We start from the raw sequence: 24037 nt of genomic DNA, 5'->3' as shown, positions 1-24037 counted from the left end.
TCCAAAATTCAACAAAAGAGATTTATTAGCAGAATTAGAAATGTGTGGAATTGGAGGTGAACATGATGCATTGGAGGCAGTCCAGAGAAGATTCACTGAACTGATAACTGGTATGGAGGGACTGACATATGAGGGGACATGGAATAGCTTGGGCCTGTACTTGGATTTTAAACGAGTGAGAGGCAACCTTATTGGAACATACAAGATTCTCAGGGGACTTGACAGGGTAAATGTGGTATAGTTGTTTTCTCATGGGAGAGTCTAAAACCAGAGAGCATAACCCTAGAATAAAGGATTGCAAATTTAAGAAAGATGGTTGAGATAGATGAGGAATTTCTTCTTTCGGAAGATAATAAATCTTTGCAAGTCTTTACTGTATAGGGCTGTTCAGGCTGGGCTATTAAGTATATTCAAGGCTGAGATGGTTAATTTTTGATTCCTTTACCAATTAAAAATTATGGGGTAAAGGCAGAAAGTGGAGTTGAGGACTAACAGATGATCATGATTTCATTGAATATCATAGCTGAATGGCCTACTTTCTGCTTCTTAAGGTCTTGTGATCTTATGGTCTTACATGGGTTGATAATTGATTGGAAATAGGATGCAGAAAGTATGGATAATTGGGAAAGCACTCTGATTAGTAGGATGTGAAAACTATATCCTTCGGGGTTCAGTACAGTTTCCTCAGCTCTTTCCCATTTCTATTAATGGTTTGGATGCAGACATTTACAGATAATGCTTCATTTATGGATGTGGTTGTTTGTGTAAATGGACGCAAGTAATTACGTAGCGACAAGGATTGATTAAGTGAGCAGGTAAAACTTTAATAATATGATCACAAGACCATAGAATTAGGAACAGGAATAAGCCATTTGGCCCTTTCCCTGCTCCACCATTCAACAGGATCATGGCTGATCTGACATTCCTTGCAAATTTTTCCTGTAATTCTTGAGTCCAGTACTGATTACTAAATATACACAAGGACATTGTCTCCACCATTGTGTTGTAAGGAGTTCCAAGACATTCAACACTCTAAGAGGAGAAATTCCTCCTCATCTCAGTCTTAAATTGGTGCCCCTTTATTCTGAGACTATGTCCTCTGCTTCTCGATTCTCCCATGAGGGGAATCATCATCTCAACATTTACTCTGTCAAGCCCTTAAAAGAATCCTTTATGTTTTAGTGAAATCACCTCTTGTTTTTCTAAACTCTAATGAGTAGATACCTGACTTGTTTAGCCTTTGTTCATAGAACAATACCTCTATACCAACAGTCATTCTTCTCAATGGATCTTTTGAATTTCCTCCAATAAATCAATATCTTTTCTTCAATAAGGGAGTGAAAATTGCTCATAGTACTCTGGACATGATCTAATCAGCATTTTGTATAGTTGCAATAAGACTTCTGACTTTTAGATTTCAATCCCTTTGAAATAAGGGCCACTATTCCATTAGCCTTCCTGATTACCTGCTCCACCTGTGTTTAATTCACAAGAACCCCCAAGTCCTTTTGTGTTTGAGTTGTGCAGTGTTTCTCTATTGAAATAATGCACTGTCCTTTTGTTCTCCCTTCCAAAGTGAAAAATTTCATATTTTCCAAAATGAGAGGAGTTGAGGATGGCATGGTTGTTCATTAGTTAGCATTGTTGCCTCACATGCCAGGGATCTAGGCTCAATTCCAGCCTTTGACTGTGTGGAGTTTGCATGTTCTCCTCATGTCTACATGAATTTCCTCTAGGTGTTCTGGTTTCCTTCCACAGTCCAAAGTTGTTTAGGTTAGCTGGGCTGGCAATGCTAAATTATCCATAGTGTCCAGGGATATGTAAGCGAGGTGGATTAGCCATGGTAAATGGGGGGTGTTATAGGGTTAGATGGGAGGCTAACTCTGGTTGAAATGCAGTTTGGAGGGCTGATGTAGACCTGGTGGGGCAAATGGCCAATTCTGCACCGTAGGGATTTGATGAAATCATTATGATTTAATCTATTTTGAATCCGAGGACAAAATTGCATTACTTCGTAAGTATGAGAAATATGGAAGAGGAAAGGGATTGTAATATTTAGATTAACAAATTGCAGCTTGTGCTCAGGCATGGACAGCAAGGCAAAAAGATATATGCAATGTGGCCTTTCTGTTAAAGGAACTGAAATAAAGGCTTAAAGTATACTTTGAACTTTGAAGACCGTATCTGAGGTTTTGCATCAAAAACAATAGATAGGCCTTGGAGCAGATCCAGCACAAATTCACCTCAATATTACCAAGGCATGAAGGATTAGGTTATGAGAATTAGTTGCATTAACTAGAGTTGCAAAAAACTGCCTTGAGTTTAGAACTTTTAATTAGGGATAAAATTATTCGAATGTCTAACTGAGGTGTTTGAATTTATTTGAGAGGATAGATGCAGAGAAACAATTTCCCGCAGTTTGCTACCCTTGGTTCTGGACTTGCCATCTTAAACTTAGGGCATGGAAATGTAGGAATGAGATTAGGTGGTACTTTTAAATGATGATGGAAATTATGAATTCTTTCTTGTTAAAAAATGTGTATTTGCTTTCAATTGAAAATTTCAAGATTGAATGTGACAGAGTTTTGTTGGACCAAGTTTCCATGATCAAAAACAATTAAGGAATGTAGGTAGAGTTTAGCTATGATCTGATAGAATACTGGAGGTGCTGAATGGCCTACTCCTGTGCTAATTATATTTTAATTGGGGAAAATATGAAAATATTTGTTCTTTGGTCTAATTAGGTCAAATGACATAGTTTCTAAAGATCAAAAATAAAAGAACAGGCACATGCAAAACAATATGCAAGTAAGTACTATTTGACAGCATAACCACTTGATAATCTGGATATATGATAAATTAAACAATTCAAGGCAAACTTTGATACCTAACGTAAATTGAATATCACATTTGAAGATTTTAAAAGATCAATAAATTTGGTGTACTATCACGTTTTACATGTTGAAATAATATAGTAGATTTGTATGTTTTGTCATGTTCAAAAACAGAATAGATTGTAATCTTAATACTTGACCTAATGGCAGCACTTGAAGTCATAAAACTAGTTGCAATTTTAAAAAGATCTACATTTTTAGTTTGAATGTTATTTGTTTTTTCCAGAAATGTGTTGCCTGACATTTTTGAATATTTTCTGCATATTACTCCAACAAAACCTATCACAGGCAATGTAATAAAATCTATTTATTTTTTAAAAACTTTATTTTATTAATTTCTTTTCATTTATAGGTGTCAGGTTTGCAAGCAACCTTGCGTGCTATAGAATGTGGATGGAATTTGCCAGGTGCTATGACTTCAGGTACTAATTCAGTGGGGTGTCACTTAAAAACCATGAAAAAGACTTGTAAGATATTAGTGCACTTTCTACAATCCAGCAACTAAGTGATTGTTTCAGAAGAAAATACTTGTGACCCAGTGTTTAACATCATGGTCACTAGTTATTTCTTTCTTTGTAGATATGAAGCATTTTCATTAGAAATGTATTTTGAAACCACTATTTTCAGAGTGTAGGTACTGATGCTTTTGTTTTCTAGTCTAAGATATATAGAACAATAATACTGGAGTGTTGAATGGTGAGATAAAAAACACAGTTGGAACGAAAGATGAAGAATGATTTGATGTTTTAGGCTGCAGAATATTCATCAATTTAAACCTTGTGATGTATATTTTTATTTCTATACATTATTTTTGCATATAAATGCATTACTATCAATTACTTTGCTACAAATTATGCCAGACATGAGCCATATATTTTTAAACTGTTTGTGTTCATTTTAAGCTTATGTAATATTTTTCTAAAAGTAACTTTAGATGTCAGAAGTCACATGGAATACTGACAAAGCCCACTTAAGAGAATTTATTAACCAATCAATGGATAGGTGATAAATACTGGCCTACCCATTGACACTCCATCAAATAAATTCAGCAATTCAGAATGTGTCTGCAGTTATGGAGTCATAGAGATGTCCTGCATGGAAACAGACTCTTTGGCCCAACATGTCCATGCCAACCAGATGTCCCAGCCTAATCTAGTCCCATGTGCCAGCACTTGGCCCATATCCCTCTTAAACCATTCCTATTCATATACCCTTCCAGATCCCTTTTAAATGTTGTAATTGTACCAGCCTCCACCACTTCCTCTGGCAGCTCAATTCATACATGCACAATCCTCTGCATGAAAAAGTTTCCCCTTAGGTCCCTTTTGTATCTTTCCCCTCTCACCCTAAACAAATGCCCTATAGTTCTGGACTCCCCCACCCTGGGCAAAGATTTGGCTATTCACCTGATCCATGCCTTTTCTTGATTTTATAAGCCTCTATAAGATCACCCCTCAGCCTTTGATGTTCCAGGGAAAACAGCCCCAGGCTATTTAGCCTCTCCCTATAGCTCAAACTGTCCAACCCTAGCAACATCCTTTTAAATATTTTCTGAATCAAGTTTCACAACATCCTTCCAATAGGAACGAGATCAGAAATGCACGCAATATTCCAAAAGTAGCCTAACCAATGTCCTGTACAGCCACAACATGACCCTCCAACTCCAATACTCAGTGGTCTGATCTTTAAAGGAAAGCTTACCAAACACCTTCTTCACTATGTTACCTACCAGGATTCCACTTTCAAGAAACTATGAACCTGCACTCCAAGGTCTCTTTGTTCAGCAACACTCCCCAGGACCTACCTTACAATTAAGTGTATAAATTCCTGCTCTGATTTGCTTTTCCAAAATGCAGCACTTCGCATTTATCTAAATTAAACTCCAACTGCCACTCCTCAGCCCATTGGCCCTTCTGATCAAGATCCCATTGTACTCTGATGTTACCTTCATTGCTGTCCACTACACCTCCAACTTTGGTGTCATCTATAAACTTACTAACTATACCTCCTATGTTCACATCCAAATCATTTATATAAATGGTGAAAAGCAGTGGACCCGGCACTGATCCTTGTTGCACACCACTGGTCATAGGCCTCGAGTCTGGAAAACAACCCTCCACCACCACTCTTTGTCTTTACCTTCAAGCCAATTCTGTATCCAAATGGCTGGTTCTCCCTGTATTTCATGTGATCTAACTTTGCTAACCAGTCTCCCATGAGATATCTTGTCGAACACCTTACTGAAGTCCATATAGATCATGTCCATTGCTTTTCCCTCAATCAATCCTCTTCGTTACATCTTCAAAACACTCAATCAAGTTTGTGAGACATGATTTCCCACGCACAAAGCTATGCTGACTATCCCTAATCAATTCTTGCCTTTCCAAATATATGTAAATCCTTTCCCTCAGGATTCCCTCCAACAATTTGCCCACCATCAATGTCAGACTCACTGGTCTATACTTCCCTAGATTGTCCTTACCACCTTTCTTAAATAGTGGCACCACATTAGCCAACCTCCAGTCTTCTGGCATCTCACCTGTGACTATCAATGATACAAATATCTCAGCAAGGGGCCCAGCAATCACTTCCCTAGCTTCCCACAGGGGTCTAGGATGAACCTGATCAGATTGTGGGGATTTATCTAATCTTTTGCATTTCAAGATATCCAGCACCCCCTCCTCTGTAATATGGATATTTTTCAAGATGTCACCATCTATCTTCCATGTCCTTCTCCACTCTAAACACTGATGCAAAATACTCGTTTACTATCTCCCTGTGGTTCCATACATAGGCTGTCTTGCTGATCTTTGAGGGTCCCTATTCTCTCCCTAGTTACCCTTTTGTCCTTAAAATTCATTTGATTCATCATCCCCCCAATTCCCATTGCATTTTTTAGTTATTCACTTAGCTTGTAAATTGTTTTCCATTAATTTTCACCACATTATTTGCTTTTACTTTTATACTATCTCTGGCTTTCCTTGTTAGCTTTGTCATACTCCCTTCTCATGTTGTTTCTTCCTCGGGATGAATTTCTCGAATTATCCCCAGAAACTCATGCCTTGCTCCTCCACTGTCTTCCTCACTAGACTCCCCTTCCAATCAAGTTTGACCAGCTCCTCCCTCTTGTCTTTGTCATTACCTTTACTCGATTGTAATGCTGTTATACCTGACTCTAGCTTTTTCCCCCTCAAACTGCAGGGTGATTTCTATCATATTCTGGTCACTACCTCCTGTGGATTTCTTTCCCTTAAACTCCCTAATCAAATCAAAGTTGAGTGTTGTGAATATAGCTGGAAATGACCTGTCAGGTAGTGCAAGTTGAAGGCTGATGTGCAGGCTCTGGGGATGTATTTGGGATAAGACAGAACTTGGTGCTGAAGGTGTTCTCCATGAACTTAGTTCCCTACCACCACCAATGCAGCTGCACCAAGTTGGTGCATAGTGTAAGGGTGAAGCTGAATGAATAATAGAGATGTAGCCTTAGTTATCCAGGTGCTGCATGTCTCACTGTATGGAGTATTGTATGTCATTGTCATCTCCATGGCATGCTGTTCTCTAAGCTAAGAACCCATTTTGCTTTATGTTGATAGCATATGTCATTTCTTTGAAGAGTCATGGGCTCAGCTGCTGATGGGATGATGATTACTGTGGCTGTCTTCCTAAGAAGGGAATGGCTTATGCAGAAGGACTAGAGCTGACAACCCTGGAGCACCCTGCTAATGGAGAGATCACAGCTTTAGAGCTCCTCAGGGTGTGTGAGGTCTGTGAGATGGCCAGAGATTTTCACTCCAGACTCTGTTCTCAAGTCATAATGAGAAAATAAAAAGAATAACAATAATCAATAACATACATAAGCAATGAGCTTTGAAGACTTTAAGGCTGGAGAAAAAGAAGAGTGTTCCAAAGAATGCATTCTTCCCAATGACAGATATAAAATTTTAATCCAGAGTTAGAGGAATGGGGCATTCAGGAAAATATATTACCCACTGGAGAAAACTGCAGAGGTGAGGTGTCAGTTATAAATCAGCAAAATGTTATGTTTGGCTCGTATTAACCAAAGGATGGAATGTTTATAGTGGAGTTTGACATCGGATGGATTGGAGACCTGCAGAAGAATGTTGGAATTGTTAGGTTTGGATCAAACCAAGGCCAACAAAACAATGTTGGCAACCGGATAGAGAGAACCAATGAAGATCGAAATAAGCAGCGTTTACTATTGGTTAGGGTATAGATTTTAAAATAAAACTTGGGGTCTACAATTGGGTTAGTCTGAGAGGATTATTGGGGAGGGGAATGGAGTTAGTACTAAAGAGCGAAGTCTGTGATGGGGACAAAAGATGGTGGTTTCTGACTTGCACACTCAATGACAACTTTAATGCTTCTTGAAGACATTTATTTGACATGTCTTTCAATCTCTATGTATTGAAAAGTTATATTGTCAGATGTACATTGCACCTAGATCAGCAAGAACTCTGTCACTTAACTAACATGTTTCCCATTTCAAGCAGGAAATAAGGGCCACAACGAATGTAAAAAAGATGGTCCTAGTCAAAGAGCACTTGCTGAAGCTAGAGCACTTGCTGAAGCTAAAGAGGCCAAGCATCATTGTGATCCACCTGATGATTCAACAAAGCAGTTGGTGAGCAAGCATCCAAATGATTTTTAAAAGAGTGTTGTCCTATATGATTCACTAAATTTTTAGTTTTATGCTTTCCCCTTGTGTTTGATTCTTGAATGTTTTCAAATACAGGGGGGTCATAATTTTAGTTGAACAGCATCCTCATGCTCTTTGAAAGGCAACATACAGTTAAGCCTGTTGGTCCACAAATCAAAGAAGGGAGACCATTTAGCTTCCAAACATGTCCATTAGTTGAGAACAGAATTATGTGTACAGCATAAACACTGATAAGGCATTCTTGTGATGCAGTGGTAGTGTCACTACCTCTGAGCCAACAGGCCTTGGTTCAATCCCGTCTATCCCAGAGGTGTTTACTAATATAGAAAATGGAACTGTATAGCACAGGGACAGGCCCTTCACACCATGATGTTGTGCCAAACATGATACCAAATTAAACTAATCCCTTTGCCTGCCTTAGTCCATGTCCCTCTATTCCTATGTGCTTATCTGAAAATCCTCGAACATTTCTGAACAGGTTGATTAGAAAAAGATATTTGAGCTCTGGTCAGAATTCTTACATGAATTACCAATGTGATTTCACTGATTCAATGGGTCTGGAAGGCATTCTCTCTAGTATATAGGCTATGAGTTTCAGTTGTAGAGGAATGAGTTTGTGCAAGTGAACAAAATACAAATGCTATCAATTTAAGATTTAAAAAGAAACATTGTAATAATTGTACTAACTGACATTTGAAACTATCATGTTAATACTTAGAGTGAAATGTTTCATTAGAATGACATAAATATATTATCTGTACAATATGTGGAGGATACAGTGGCAAAATGGGAATGTCGCTGAACTCGTAACCCAGAATGCTGAAGCTAATGTTCTGGAGACATGCGTTTGAATCTTACCAAGGCAGATATTGAAATTTAAATTAAGTAGCACCTGAAATAAAAAAGTGCCCTAATGTTGACCATAATACCACTGTTGATTGTTGTAAAAGCTTGTCTAGTTCATTGATATCCTTTAGAGAAAGAAATCTGCCATCCTTATCTAAATGGCCTATTTGTGACTTCAGAGCCACAGTCATATAGTTGACTCCTAATTGCCTTTGGAAATTAGAGTTGGGAAATAAGCACTGGCCGAGCCAGAGATGGCCATACCCATAAATGAAAAAAAATCATAGAATCAGAATAGAAGAAGGTCATTTGGTATCTCATGTCCATTCAAGCTTTTTGCACAAGCTATTCAGTTAGTCATATTCCCTGCATTTTTCCCTTTGGCTCTGCAATTTTCTCTTTAGATCATTATTCAATTCCTTTTTCAATGCCACAAATGAAGTGCCAGTGCATTCCTGGTCTAAACACTTACTGCATAAAAGAGTTAAATATCACACAACACCAGATTATAGTCCAACAAGTTTAATTGTGATGTAACACACTGTAAATGTTTCCTATACATTCTGTGTGTTAGGATTGAGCCCTCCACTACCACCTGATGAAGGAGCGACACTCCGAAAGCTAGTGTGCTTCCAATTAAACCTGTTGGACTATAACCTGATGTTGTGTGATTTTTAACTTTGTACACCCCAGTCCAACACCGGCATCTCCAAATCATGCATAAAAGAGGATTTCCTCATTTCACCTCTCATTCTCATGCATCTTAAATTGATGTCCTCAGGTTCTTGCTCTTTTCACTAATTCATAGAAATAAAGCACCAAAACAGACCATTCAGCCCAAACAGTTTGTTCATTGTTTATGTGTCTCTTGAGTCTCACCCCATTTTTCCTCATTCAGACTGTGGGGATGTATTTGATGATCAGACAGAACTTGATGGTGTTCTCCATGAACGTAGTTCTCTGCCACCACCAATGCAGCTTCACCAAGTTGGTGCATATTGTAAGGGTGAGGTCACCACCAAAAATCTCGCTTTCTTAACCTTGCCCCTCACCTGAGATGTACTGACCCTCAGATTAGATGCACCACCAGCTGTCTATATTAGAGCAGCCCCCATTGTCCTGTGGGTCTTTGGCAACTACTACAACCACTATTTTTTTGTAAAGGAGATCAAGGGGAGAAAGTGGGAAAATGAGGTTGAGAAACTTATCAGCCATGGTTGAATGGCAGGGCAGACTTTACGGGCTGAATTGCCTAATTTCTGCTCCTATGTCTTATGGTTTCATTGATCAGTAGCCAGTTTTATATCCATGTTGTTATTGACCCTTCTGATCATTACCTGTAACTTTCCCCACAGGTCTGGTCTGTTGCACTTTATCAAATGTCTTCTGAAAGTTCATCACACCAGTATCAGTACCCTCATCAAACTGATTTGTTGTATCTTCCAAAAAAACCCCAAAAATTCATCAAATGTGATTACCTCTCTAGAAACTATGTTAGTTATTCCTACTCAACCCAGCTCTATCCATGTAATTCTATGCTGAATAATTGTCTCGAGAGGCTTACTCACCATTGAAATTAGCTGATGTGGTATGTAAATGATGAGCTTTTCCTTACAACTTTTCTTAAGCAAGGCCATAATGTTTGCAATTTTCTTCTGACACGTCACCCAGGGGATTATGGAAGATTGAAAAATTGTAGCCAGTGCAATTTCCACTTGCTTCAAAATCCTTTAATGAATTCATGTGGTCCTTTGTCAATTAAGTACCTCCTTTCTATTTACATTTCTGCTCTATCAATTTTGAATCCCTGTAATGACTGAGTTCTCTCATCTGTCATCATGACCTGGGTAGTATCTCTTTTAGTTTTTGATGGAAATCTGGTTTACACAATTTTTATCAAAACGCATGACGCTGAAAAAAGCACAGCAGGTCAGGCAGCATCCGAGGAGCAGGAGAATCGACGTTTCAGGTATAAGCCCTTCGATAGGAATTCCTGACTCCTCGGATGATGCCTGACCTGCTGTGCTTTTCCAGCCCCACACTTTTCAACTCTGATTTCTAGAAGCTGCAGTCCTCACTTTCTCCTACTTGATGTTTATCCCATTTACAGAGCCGAGCTTGCGTATATAAACATAGTCAGAAACCGACCCCAGAAAAATGTGGTTTAATGCTGAAGGTCAGTGGCATCAAAATCCAATGCTTGTAGCTAGTTAGGAACTCATTGTTGTTTCACCAGTCCTGATGAATCAGAAAATCCTTTTTATACACTGCGCGGGTGAACAATCTCTATCCATTATGAATGTGTTGATATAAAGTATGTCAGGATATATCCTCAATTTAGTCAAGTAGATTCACATTTGCATTCGAATTTCATCTACAATATTAGCAGCTGTAAGAGGGTTGGGTTCATTAGCATCAGCACAAACAAAGCCCCTAGCTCATTTCTGATTGTGATTGACAGCAAAATTCTTTAACTGTAGATAATTGTGAATTCTCACTTGTCTCAGCCGGACAACCGAGTTACTAAGTGAATCCCTTCCCAAACTCAAAGGAGGTAAACAGTCTCTTCGTGAGCATGATGATGATCCAACATGACTGATGACTGAATGCAATCCTTTCCTTATATACAGTACAGGTGAATGATTTCTAACATGAATTTGCTGGTGTGCCAGCAGGTTTTAATAAGGAACAAAGCCTGTTCCGCACTCAGAGTATTTAAATGGCCTCTCCCAAGTGTGACTGTATGAGTGAATTTTCAGCTGTGATAGATATTTGAATCCCCACAGTTCCACAGTTTCTTCCTAGTGTGACTACACTGATGTTTTGACAGTTCAGGTGAATGATCAAAGACATGTTCACACATGCAGCATGTGTAGAATTTCTCCCACCATGTTTCCTTCCATGTTCAAAATCCTATGATAATTAGGTTATAGGAAATTGAGCAACTGTCTTTGATCATGAAGTGATCATGCGGTTTGACTTCGCTGACTGCAGATCCCTTCAAATACCTGATATGAATCCAGTGAAAGAGCCAGAAGAAAAACGTGTGGGTGGGAGGGTCTATTTTTGTGAATCTCACATGTAGGAGGCATGTGAGTCCAGAGATCTCAGTTTTTGATCACAGCAAGCATTTCCTAGCCTCTTTATTGTGCCTTGTAAATATGAACCCTCACTGCGCACCCCCCCCCCCACACACACACACACACAAACACACATTTGACCATTCACTCCAGTGCACCTTAAGCAACTCTCCATGTCTCCCATGTATTCTTCATAACCACCCACTTAGTGTCCACTATGGGTAGACTTCAGGATGTCTTTGGATGGTAGCCCTAATGACCATTTTAAGCATGCTTCTAGAACATATTATTGTTCAGATAATGTACTTATGTGGGTGTACTGTACCTTTCCATCAAGTGGTCAATCTGTTGTAAAATGAAACAACATATTCACAACCACATAAAAAGCAGATAATCTTTAAATAATTTTTAAAATAGTAAATTAGATTTGTGTTGTGTCACCATCGTCTTACCAGACCATAGGAGCTGTTCTCTCATTAAAGAAAAGTAACTGGTGGTGATTTAATCTGAGGGCCACCAGATCTCGGGTGAGGGATGAGGTTGAGAAGGAGAGTCCTCATGGTAACCTCAAATCAGTGATAGGAGTTGAACCAACACTGTTAACATCACACTGCTCTGAAAAACCAACAATCCAGCCAACTGAGCTAAACCAATTCCTGTTAAATTAGACTGTGAACACTGTTACCTTTGTATACAAGGCGATTCTGCAACTTGTATAACTCATCCAAGCATTCATATTGGTCTTAGGTATTAAAACAAATCCTGGGATCTATACTCGGTGGAGTCCATTGAAACTTTAAACCAGATGTTTTTATTTCTTAAGATATACCAGATATCCTGTTAATCAAAGTAGTCTTGGAAAGTGTAGCTGTTCAAGGTTTATTTTTCAATTTAAAGAGCTCTGGATATTTGAATCTCCAAATTATTACACTGGAGATTCTAAATACTGTTCAGAAACCATTTCCCTAATGGGTGGAGTTAGACTATTGCATCTCAAGTCTTAAGCTATGTTGATTACATTAATGTTCAACTTATCTTTAAAGGACAGAGTGCTGTTATCAATCACTACAGTTAAAATGCATTTAAAATAAATATAAAAAGTGACATTTTGAACTTTATGAAAACATTTAACTCTTAGCAGTCAGTGCTGTTCCTACTCCTCAGAAGGCATTCCTTAGTGGTTGCACATTCTCCAATGAACAATTTTTGGTTTTAGAGGTACCAAAATCCACTACAGCACATGAAAATAGTGGGATAGGTGAGGATTTGCAGAGAGAAGGAAATTTAACTTGCCTATTGTTTTCAAAATGGCGCCCCTGACTTTTGAAGTGCACACAAGATTGTGATTCGTGACATTTATGATCCATGAAAAGGTTATTCAAAAATATTGCAGAGTCAGTAAGGTACCATATATATTCTCAAGGGTAAAAAGGGACAGGCAATAAATGCTGGCTAGCCAGTAATGCCCACATCCCATGAGTGAATTAAATAAAAAATAGTTTTAAATGAGCGCATAATTTTTAAACATTTTTTGTTATTCCCAACCAACTCCGTACTTAACCACCACACCAAAATCCAGCCCCTGAAGTTCAACATTGATAGATGTGGGGAAGCATGTTTTGAACTAGAATTAGAACTTGAATCTCTACAGTACGGAAACATTCCATTTGGCCAAACAAGTCCACACCGACCCTCTGAATAGTACCCCACCCAGACCCATGCCCCTTCCCTATCATCCTATATTTACCTCTGACTAATGCCCCTTATCTACACATCCCTGAACTCTATGGATGATTTAGCATGGCCAATTCACCTAACCCACACATCTTTGGATTGTGGGAGGAAACTGGAGTGCCCAGAGGAAACCCACGCAGACACGGGGGTAGAATGTGCAAACTCCACACAGACTATCGCCCAAGGCTGGAATTGAACCCAGGTCCCTGGCGCTGTGAGGCAGCAGTGCTAACCACTGAGCCACCGTTTGAAATGAGAAATATGGAAGTCACTTATACCTTCGAATGCACAAGTTTAGGTGGAGTACAGAAACCAAATCAATTGCACCAATCACAAATTTATTTTCCAATGGTTCATAAGGTAGTTTTTTTTTAAAAGGCATCCTAAACATTAGGCTGTATTTCTACGTGATAATATTTGAAAAGTAAGGTTGCTACAGAGAACTTTTATCGAACCCTAGACAACACTTAGAGTACGATGTGCACTTCCTGTCATGGAAAGGATACTGTTATGAAAATGTGGGTGTACTGTACCTTTAGGAGAGTTAGAAGCTAGCCGTGACAGCACCAAGTGTTTGAATAAGATACAATGTAACATGTGGTCCAGCTACTGGGGTAAGTAGGCTAGTTCATTGCCTGGAGACAAAAACAGATGTGAATTAGGCCAATCAGTTTAAATTATACCCCAACAAAATACCAAACTCCAATCAAATTTGAATTTAGTGTATTGACAATCTTAAAAGCCAATGACACAGTCCAGTGCTTCGGGTGTATAAGACTAAGGAAAATGAACAGTTGAGGGGAAAACTGCCAAACCAACAAAATCCACAAACTGCCCAGAGAATAGCTCTCTTAAAGGTACCTTTATCTATCAGTAACCTGTGAAGCAGAATCCCCAAGAAGAAGAAAAAGACAGGAATACAGAGAAGAACTGAAAGCTGCCTGATTTTAAGATAAAAAGGTGTGTTTTGTAAATCTTAATTGTCAATTTTATCGGACTAGTATTATAGAAGGGAAGGTAAGAGATAGGTTAGAGGAAGGAGTTGAAAATAAATGTATGTTAATTATTCTCTCTTCTACTTTAAGAAATAAGGTTTCTAATTTTTACTTTAAATAGTTCTTGGCCTGTCGAATCTTCACAGATTACTGCATGGATAAATATTTTCTGTGTTACTGCTTTAAATTAAGTAGGAATGTTGACCCCATGTCGTAACAATATAGAAATGGAAATTGTACGTAGATCATCTATAAGGATGTTACCAGAAACACATTGATATGGATTATTGGTGGTATCACTAAACTATTAATCTAGAACTCAGCTAATGTTCCGGGACCCAGCACAGTAGATGGTGGAATTTGAATTCAATGAAAGCTATCTGGAATGAAGAACCTAGTGATGACCGTAAACTATTGTTGGTTGTTGGAAAAACCCACCTGGTTCAGTAATACCCTTCAGGAAAGGAAATCTGCCATCCTGGCTTGGACTGGCCTACATGTGAGTCTAAATGCACAGCAATGTGGTTGACTCTCAATTGCCCTAAGTGGCTTGGCAAGCCACTCAGTTCTGTCAATCACTATGAAATTTCAACAAAGAAATGAAACACAGTCTACCTGGCATTGACTTCGACATTGGAAAAGACAACAGCAGAAACAGCCCTGTCAACTCTGCAAAATCTTCCTTGTTAACATCTGGGGTCCAGTGCCAACATTGGTATAGCTGGCTCACCAACTAGTCAAGCACTAGTTTAACATAGTCAAACTTATGGAAACATATTTTAAGGCAATGTCCACAAAATCACCATTACCATCTCTGGATTTATCCTGTCCAAACAGCAGGACAGACCCAGAAGAGGTGTCAGCACAGCGTAATAAAGTCGAGAGAGTTGCTGTCAACATTCACTCCAGACCCTATGAAGTCACATGGCTTCAGATTAAACATAGGCATGAAAACTTCTTGCTGATCACCATATAACGTCCTCCCTCAGCTGATGAATCAGTACTCTTCCATATTGAACAGTATTTGGAGGAAATACTGAGAGTGGCAAGAGTGTAAAATGTACTCTGGGTGGAGGATTTCCACCAAGAATGGCTCAACAGAAGCACGACTGATTGAGTTGGTTGGGTCCTAAAGGACATTGCTGCTAGAATGATCTGCAGCAGGTGATGAGGTAAAAGATGAAGAGGGAAAAGCATTCTTGACCTCATCCTCATCCAACCTGCCAACTGCAGATGTATCTGTCTATGACATTGTCAGTAAGTGTGACCAATGTACAGTCCTTGTGGAGATAAAATTCAGCCTTCACATATGAATGCCATTGGTCTGCTGTTATGGCTGCAGTAGTTAAATGAGTAGTCCAGTCGACTTTCTGGTCCATGGTAACCCAAAAATATTGATCATGTAGGGTCAGTGACCTGTTGAACCTGTTGAACTTCAAGAGGAGGGAATGAAGATGGTCATGGAGATGGTCATTGCTTAGCACTTGTTATCAGACCAAGCCTGGTATTTTCCATGTCTTTCTGTATGCAGGAACGAGTTGCTTTAGTTTTTGAAAAGTTGAGTAGTGTACTAAAAACTGCAATCATCAGCGAACATGCCCACTTCCAATCTTGTATATGAGGGTTTATCTTTGAAGTGATTCAAGATGTTTGGGCTGAAACCACTACTTTTGAGGAACTCCTGCAGCAATGTCCTGGGGTGGGATAATTGCCCTTCATTGGCCCCATTTTCTTTTATACTATCCAGGATTCCAATCAGTTGACAACCTTTCTGGCATTCTATCATTCAAACTTACCTCTGGAATTCAGCTTTTGAATCTATGTTTGGACCGTGGCTGCAATGAAGTTTGGAGTCAAATGCCCTGTTTCCATGATTTCAGTATTTATGCGTAAACCGTGGAATCCTAAATTGATACACAAAAGACTTTGTAGTTTATTGGTACATCTGGAGTAATCAGATGCTTTTGAAAGGAGCAGATAAGTTGTTTTTTTGTGTATTCCAACACCTATACAACAAAACATAGTACAAAAGTGAAACTTTTTGATCTTTTCATGTCTTTGTATTGTAGCATGTTCTCCATCCTTCCTCTTTTTATGCTTCTTGGTCATCAGAAACTCCATTAGCAGCAAATATGTTTACACAAATGCACTGAGATTCTTCATCTCTTGACTCGTTGAACTTTTTTTTCCTTTCAAATCTTGTACTTTTCCTCTTGATCTGTTTTTAATGCCTTCAGTAAAATCTGATTGCCAGTCTTACCTGTTTTGGTAACTACTGGATATGCCTATCTCCAAGAACCTTCCCTTCAGCCTTCTGTTTTGAGTCCTGATCTTGTTCACTTTATTCATAACACTGACTTCAAAAGCCTGCCCAAGCCTCCTGACTCCCCAAAGCTTGTCCATCATCTACAACGTGTAAGTCTGGAGTGTGATGGAATACTCCCCACTTGACTGGATGTATGTAGTTCCAACAACACTCAAGACGGTTGACACCATTCAGAACAAGGCAGCCTGCTTCACTGACACCAATCCCTTCACTACCATTGCTCAGTAGCAGCAATAAATCTACAAGATCCACTGAAGATATTTAACCCTTATTCAGCACCTTCAAAACCCACAACTGCTTCCATTTGAAAGGACAAAGGCAGAAAGTACATGGGAATGTCACCACCTGTAAGTTCCCCATCCACTGTTCACCATCCAAACTTGGAAATATATTACCATCCCTTCTCTGTTGCTGGGTCAAAATCCCAGTATTCCCTCCCTGACAGCATTGTGGGTCAACTTGCAGCATGGACTGCAGCAGCTGAAGAGACAGCTCATCGTCACCTTCTCAAGGACCACGAGGGATGGGGCAATAAATGTCAGCCAACCAGCAATGCCCACATCACACAACTGAATGGAAAAAAGGTTGTAGTTTTGATAGCATTAGGTGCAGTTCATATCTAAATATTAAGGTAACTGGACATGCATTTATTATTGTTTGTGAATTGTTTGGCCATTCTTACCATTTCATGTTTCCATTTTATTTTTGGCTGCATCACTTATAATTCTTTAGTCAGATGCTGATTTGTCATTTTACCTCAGCATTAACCTTAAACTAGAAAATACTTCAGGGCAATACTGTAAAAGAGGCCATTATCAAGTTAAAGTTCAATGAAGAAACCACATTTCTCCAAAAATAGTTTTGATTCTTTTGGCATAAAGCGAATATTCACCGCAAAAAGTGTTCCATTCATTGTGCAGATTATCTTCAATTTCCCATGATCTTTGTTGTTGTTACTCCTTTCAAAATGATGATCCAGAAAATCCCATGATATGCGTATTCTCAATTATGAGCAATTGCCAAAAGGTAGAGAAGTCCTGCAGTGACCCTCAGAAGAAGAGACTTTCTTCAGACTAATAATATTGATGGAGAAAATGGTTCCCACTACTTAGCAACCATAGCAACATTTGTCTGTTTATTCTGAATCCTGATAGATTACCGCCTATCATACTTTGAGCCACAATTATTTTTTGTATTGCATTTTGATTCACATGCTAAAATCAACTTGCTCCACCAAAGTCTTTGAGATGGCATTTTTGCCTTTTTTCATTACCAGTTGATCCCTCCTTCAAAGAAAGATACTGTAAGTAATGGCACCCATTCCACCCTCCAAATTGCATATAGTGCCAAAATGTTTTGCTTTCCATTTTTCGTAAATATAATGCCATGACATCATCTGCTTGGCATTACATGTATTTTTCCAAATCAGAACATCCTATTCTATCATGTCCTTGTTGGTTTCACTTAGACAATACAACAACAATGTTTTGTTTATTAGATTGTAAATTACCTTGAAGCCTTTAACTCCAAAATTGCAGAATATTCATGTCATTATCGCAGTGTTTTCAACTGGTTTCTCAGGCGTATAATGCTTGCAGTCTTTGGGTATGATGTCCTTCAGCTGACAATACCAGAATTATACTGGTCACATTTTTGGATCAGATGACATTTTGTTCTCTCCATCAGCTTCCTGTAAGTGAAGGGATCTCATGAATATTTTATGGTCTCTTTTACAGTATTGCCCTGAGGTATTCGGCTGGTGACAAGCGGTGTCCCGCAGGGTTCAGTGTTGGGGCCGCAGCTGTTCACGTTATATATTAAATATCTGGATGAAGGGACTCGGGGCATTCTAGCGAAGTTTGCTGACGATACAAAGTTAGGTAGACAGGCAGGTTGTACTGAGGAGGTGGGGAGGCTGCAGAAGAATCTAGACAGTTTGGGAGAGTGGTCCAGGGAATGGCTGATGGAATTCAATGTGATGGAATTCAATGCGAGGTCTTGCACTTTGGAAAAAAGAATACAAGCATGGACTACTTTCTAAATGGTGAGAAAATTCGTAAAGCCAAAGTACAAAGGGATCTGAGAGTGCCAGTCGAGGATTCTATAAAGGTAAACATGCAGGTTGAGTCCGTGATTAAGAAAGCGAATGCAATGTTGACATTTATCTCAAGAGGGTTGGAATATAAAAGCACCGTTGTGCTACTGAGACTTTATAAAGCTCTGGTTACGTCCCATTTGGAGTACTGTGTCCAGTTTTGGTCCCCACACCTCAGGAAGGACATACTGGCACTGGAGCATGTCCAGCGGAGATTCACATGGATGATCCCTGGAATGGTAAATCTAACATACGAGGAACGGCTAAGGATCCTAGGATTGTATTCATTGGAGTTTAGAAGATTAAGGGCAGATCTAATAGAAACTTACAAGATAATACATGGCTTGGAAAGGGTGGACGCTAGGAAATTGTTTCCGTTAGACGAGGAGACTAGGACCCATGGACACAGCCTTAGAATTAGAGGGGGTCAATTCAGAACAGAAATGCGGAGACATTTCTTCAGCCAGAGAGTGGTGGGCCTGTGGAATTTATTGCCGCAGAGTGCAGTGGAGGCCGGGACACTAAATGTCTTCAAGGCAGAGATTGATAAATTCTTGATGTCACAAGGAATTAAGGGCTATGGGGAGAATGCGGGTAAGTGGAGTTGAAATGCCCATCAGCCATGATTGAATGGCGGAGTGGACTCGATGGGCCGAATGGCCTTACTTCTACTCCTATGTCTTATGGTCTTATGGTCTTATTTTCTAGATTTAGCCAAAATGTTTTGAGCTAGCATACCTTTCACTGTCCATGGGTTTTGGTGGTACACAATTAACAATATTCATCTAAAGTTTGACATTTTGTGGGAGTCACCTCCCTTTGCCATTCTTCCTTTCTGCCCCTTGCCAAAGTAGTCTCTGCTAGGAAGTGCTCTGAATCTGGGATTTTTACATCATTTTGGATACACTGTGAAGTCTCCACAACTCTTAAAACTTGTATTTAGTCCCTCAAACCTGCTCCGTCATTCAGTAACAGCATGACTAATCTGCTTCAGACCTTAAGTTTTCTTGCTAGCCCAACCCAATATATCAAAAATATATCTACCTCTACTTTAAATACTTTCAGTAATTTAGCCAACACCACTCTCTGGGGTAGAGAATTCCAAACCTTCACTTTCCTCTGGGAAAATAAATTCCTTTGCATTTCAATTTTAATGAGCAACTTCTTTTTCTGTAGTTACATCAACCAATTTGAGATTCCTTATTTGTGGAAACATCTCAACATCTACCTTGTCAAGCCTATCCAAAGTCTTGAACATTCCAATACAATCACTCATCATTTTTCCAAAATCTGAGTAAAGGCCTAACTTGCTTAGTTGTTCTTAATAAGCCAACACGTTTATCCCAAGAATTAGCCTAGTGAGTCTCTTTTGAACTGCTTCAATTCCCAAGATATTCTTTCTTAAATAATGAGACTATAATTGTGCGTAGTAGTCAAGTATGACCTCACCAACATTCTGTATTGCTGTAACAAGACTTCCCTGTTTTTTCAGACTCCAACACCCCAAAGTGAAGGCCAAAATTATATCTGTGTTTTTAATTATTGCGGCACTTGCATGTTGAGTTTTTGGGTTTCCTGTGCAATAAAGCCCAGAACTCAGCGCTGTACCTTTTTGAAATTTCTACTTAAATAATAATTGGAGTGAAGTCACAATCAAGTCAGCCTCGGATTATACAGGGCTGATGGACTGAATAGCACACCCCTGCTGCTATTTCTTAATCATCTTATGTTCTGGATGACAGGGGTAACAGCTAGAAGGGGGAAGGAAAAAAGTGTGCTTTTAGCAGGAAACCATATCTTTCCAGGATGATTGGGAAACATTTCTCTTAGCCTGAGCCTTAGCAAGGCACAGTTGTCACAGACATCTGTGATTCACTAAGGAGGTACTAATTGAAGTTGGCACTTGCTCAGCAATAAAATGAAATATCAAAGCAGGGCATGAATTGAATTTTGAGTGGCTATGAAGATAACTGTGGATATTTTTTATGCATTCAGCTCCTTCTTGATTTGAGTAGTCAACATTTTTCTGTTTGCTGCCCACCATTGCACAAATGAGATCGCTCACTGATTCATTCTCTCTTGAAAGAAAGGGGGAAGTGGAGTGAATGTATAGCTTCAGAAGGATCAGAATTTTCCATATTGCAGTGTGCTGTTAAGTACTTGGATGTTGCTTTGCTGAATGTCAACTCTGAGCTGTATCGCAACTAAAAGGGTTTCCATTCCCGCAAGTTCCAGTTAGTGTGCCACCATATATAGGATATCATTCTGGGCAATGTTTGGTATTCTAGCAGCAGTCATAGCAGCTTCATTCTGTCATAGTCCATCGTATCATCATCTTTTTGATCACCATAGCAAGCCAGAGCTTTCCCACTGGATGACAAAGACGATCCTTTGTCAAAGACAACGTGGCATGTGGTTTCAGTGTGCAGCCCATACTTGTGTATAATGTGCACACAGGGAAAGCTGTTTTTCCACATAAAATGTGATGAACAAGGTCATTATGATGTTAAATCAGTGCTAGAGCTGCCTGGACTGGTCAACAACTTTCAATAGTGCATGCACTGAAATTTATGGTTAACGTCCAATGTATAATTTTGCCATCATGTGGAAAAATCTGTTGTCATCTGATATACAATGGCTATCTAAAGAGTTGGAGGAGGAAGAGAATGAATAGAGGAACTAATAAAGCCTCTTTCTCTGTTCAAAATTGCATAATTCATATGTCTTACCTATAAATGTATTCCCATTCCCTGTTTGCCAACAGTCATCTTGTCATTTCCTGTTACAAATGAACACAGTATCTGCTCAGTTAAAATAGAAAAATCATAGCCTCCACAAAATGAACATTCTATAGAACTTTTATCGATCAAACCATGCCCTACACCAGACAGACATCAATTAGTCCCTTTTGCATTTCCTTCGCCCTTCCTGCTTCTGTTGCCTGACTGCAGGATGACCTTGAGCAACTGAGGTAATCAAAAACCCGGATCTGAACTGTACCACAACCTTTCTGGCAGCAGTAATCTGAGTTTAAATGGCAGCAAGCTTAGCTTCCATGTGAGAAGTCTGAGCTTCAGAGATACTAATCTTGCATTGTGGGATTCTGAGCTTCCACTGCAGCATTGAGCTGTTGATTGACCTTTGCTTGTGTTGTAAAGGAAATTGAATCATCAACCATCAGACATTATGGTTGGACCCACAAGTGGACTTATGGGTTCAGACCACTTCATCCTGGGAAGGATGAGCTCCAAGTCTCCTCCATGTCCCTTGATATTGTCACAATGGAACCAGGCTTGCAAATCCACTTGGTATTGTTCATATTAATCATAATTTTTCTCTTGGTTATCCCACAGATGTGATCATTTGAGTCTACAACAGACTTGTTAGGTGACCATGCTCTACACCGAGCTGATGATCCAGTACCTGTGTCCCCAAACTTGCATGTTGTGCCCTTATCAGAGAACTGTGGAGCAAGTCTGTCTTCTGTTGCATCATAATTCACTCTTCCTCTTGCTTCTGTTCTCTTAATGAGTAGATTCATTAATGAGACTGCATTCTGCTGTAAGTGATTGGTTGCTAGCTTTAAATAGTGTGGGCTGGCTATAACTGATTTTAGCCTTACCTGAAGTTGATCTCTGCTGAAATGTGCAGTCAGATTACAAAGATTTTTCACAGATCGCAGACTTGTTATGACTTTTTGGCCCATCAGATCTTTACTAGCTTTCCAAATGACCAATTCACCATGTGCAACACTGCCCTGCCTTAGCAATTGTGCAAATTAACAGGCATCTCAAAGTTGATGTGGAGGCGTTTTCAGTGAAGAGAATGAGAGGTTAATATCACCAACTACCTTCTGAAACACATTCTCCAGCCTAGTCAAAGTGGGCAAAATTTTACAATAGAATCAGAATCCAACATTGAGGAGAAAAGTTATTTTCAAATCTCCATTTACTGATCTCCTAATAGGCCACCTGTGACATTCATTGTTGGAATCAAACCTAGTGGAACAGAAGATGGTTCAGGTTCACGGAGGTCAGATATCTAATTGGAGGACATGACTGCAGGATTTTCTCAGGGTAGTGTCCTAGGCACAGCCATCTTCAGCTGCTTCATCAATGCTCTTTCCTCCATCAAATCATCAGAAGAAGGGATTTTCACTCATGATTGCACAATATTCAGTACCATTTGTGATTCCTCAGATACTGAAGAATTCCATGTCTGTGTTTGGGCTGATAAGTAATAAATTGCATTCACACCACACAAATGCCAAGCAGTGACTATCTGCACTTGGACAGAATCTAACTATTACCCCACTACATTCAATGACATTACCACCACTGAATACCTCACTATCAATGTTATGGGGATTACCATTGATCAGAAACTGAACTGGATCAGCCATATAAATTTTGTTACAAGTTACAAGAGAATTATGAAAATCTTGTTTTTATTGTATTTAATATACTGTTATAAGTTAACTATTCATATGACAATATTTTAGCAGTTAGTTTTAACTCTTATTTATTTGGTCAAACCACATTTAGAGTATTGTGAGCAGTTTTGGGCCCCATACCTCAGGAAAGATGTATTGGCCCTACAACCGGTCCGGAGGAGGTTCACCAGAATGATCCCAGGAATGAAAGGCTTAACATATGAGGAATGTTTGAGGACTCTGGGACTATACTCGATGGAGTTTAGAAGGTTGAGGGGGGATCTGATTGAGACTTTCAGTGTATTGAATGGGCTGTACAGAGTGGAATTGGGAAGATGTTTCCAGTGACAGGAGAAATGAGGACCTGACAGCAGAACCTTAGAGTGGAGGGAAGAGTTTTAGAATGGAGATAGGGAGAAACTTCTTTAATTGGATATTGGTGAATGTGTGGAATTCATTGCCACAGAAGGCTGTGGAGGCCAGTTCATTGAGTATATTTAAGACAGAGATAGATACGCTCTTGATTGCCAAGTGGATCAAAGATTACCAAAACAAAGCGAGAAAAAGGTTTTGAGAAACCTATCAGCCATGATTGAATGGTGGAGCAGAGTAGATGGGCTGAATGGCCTAATTTCTACTCCTATGTTTTATGGTCTTATGGTATTTTCTTTAAACATACCTATTTACATAAATAGATTGTTACAAATGTAGGCCAGAGGTGAAGAATTCTGTAGGAAGTAACTCGCCTCTTTTGTCCCAGTGTTTGTCCCACATTAATAAGGTGCAAGTCAGAAGTATGATGGAATACTCTCCACTTGACTGGTTGTCCACATGGTGAGAAATTGTGTATATTGGGGTAGAATAACTTTGACTATGTGTGCATTGGCAGCTGAAAACGTTAATTCATTTTACCTACATGCACCAATTTCTCTAGTATCTCTAATCAGCATCATGCAG

General features: G+C 39.3%; 1 protein-coding gene across 1 annotated transcript in view; it reads left to right on the top strand.

Moving 5' to 3' along the window:
- LOC132817667 (sperm-associated antigen 16 protein) overlaps positions 1-24037 on the top strand; it is a 1000178-nt gene that overhangs the window by 105095 nt on the left and 871046 nt on the right. Inside the window, exons 8-9 of the mRNA XM_060828166.1 lie at positions 3247-3316; positions 7406-7536. Of these exons, the coding sequence (XP_060684149.1) occupies positions 3247-3316; positions 7406-7536 (201 nt within the window). The remainder of the gene's footprint in view (positions 1-3246; positions 3317-7405; positions 7537-24037) is intronic.

The sequence above is a fragment of the Hemiscyllium ocellatum genome, chromosome 7, assembly GCF_020745735.1.
Source record: "Hemiscyllium ocellatum isolate sHemOce1 chromosome 7, sHemOce1.pat.X.cur, whole genome shotgun sequence".
NCBI classification, from domain to species: Eukaryota; Metazoa; Chordata; class Chondrichthyes; order Orectolobiformes; family Hemiscylliidae; genus Hemiscyllium; species Hemiscyllium ocellatum.
The sequence above is the reverse complement of the archived record's forward strand: the minus strand, read 5'-3'. Positions and strand labels throughout refer to the sequence as shown.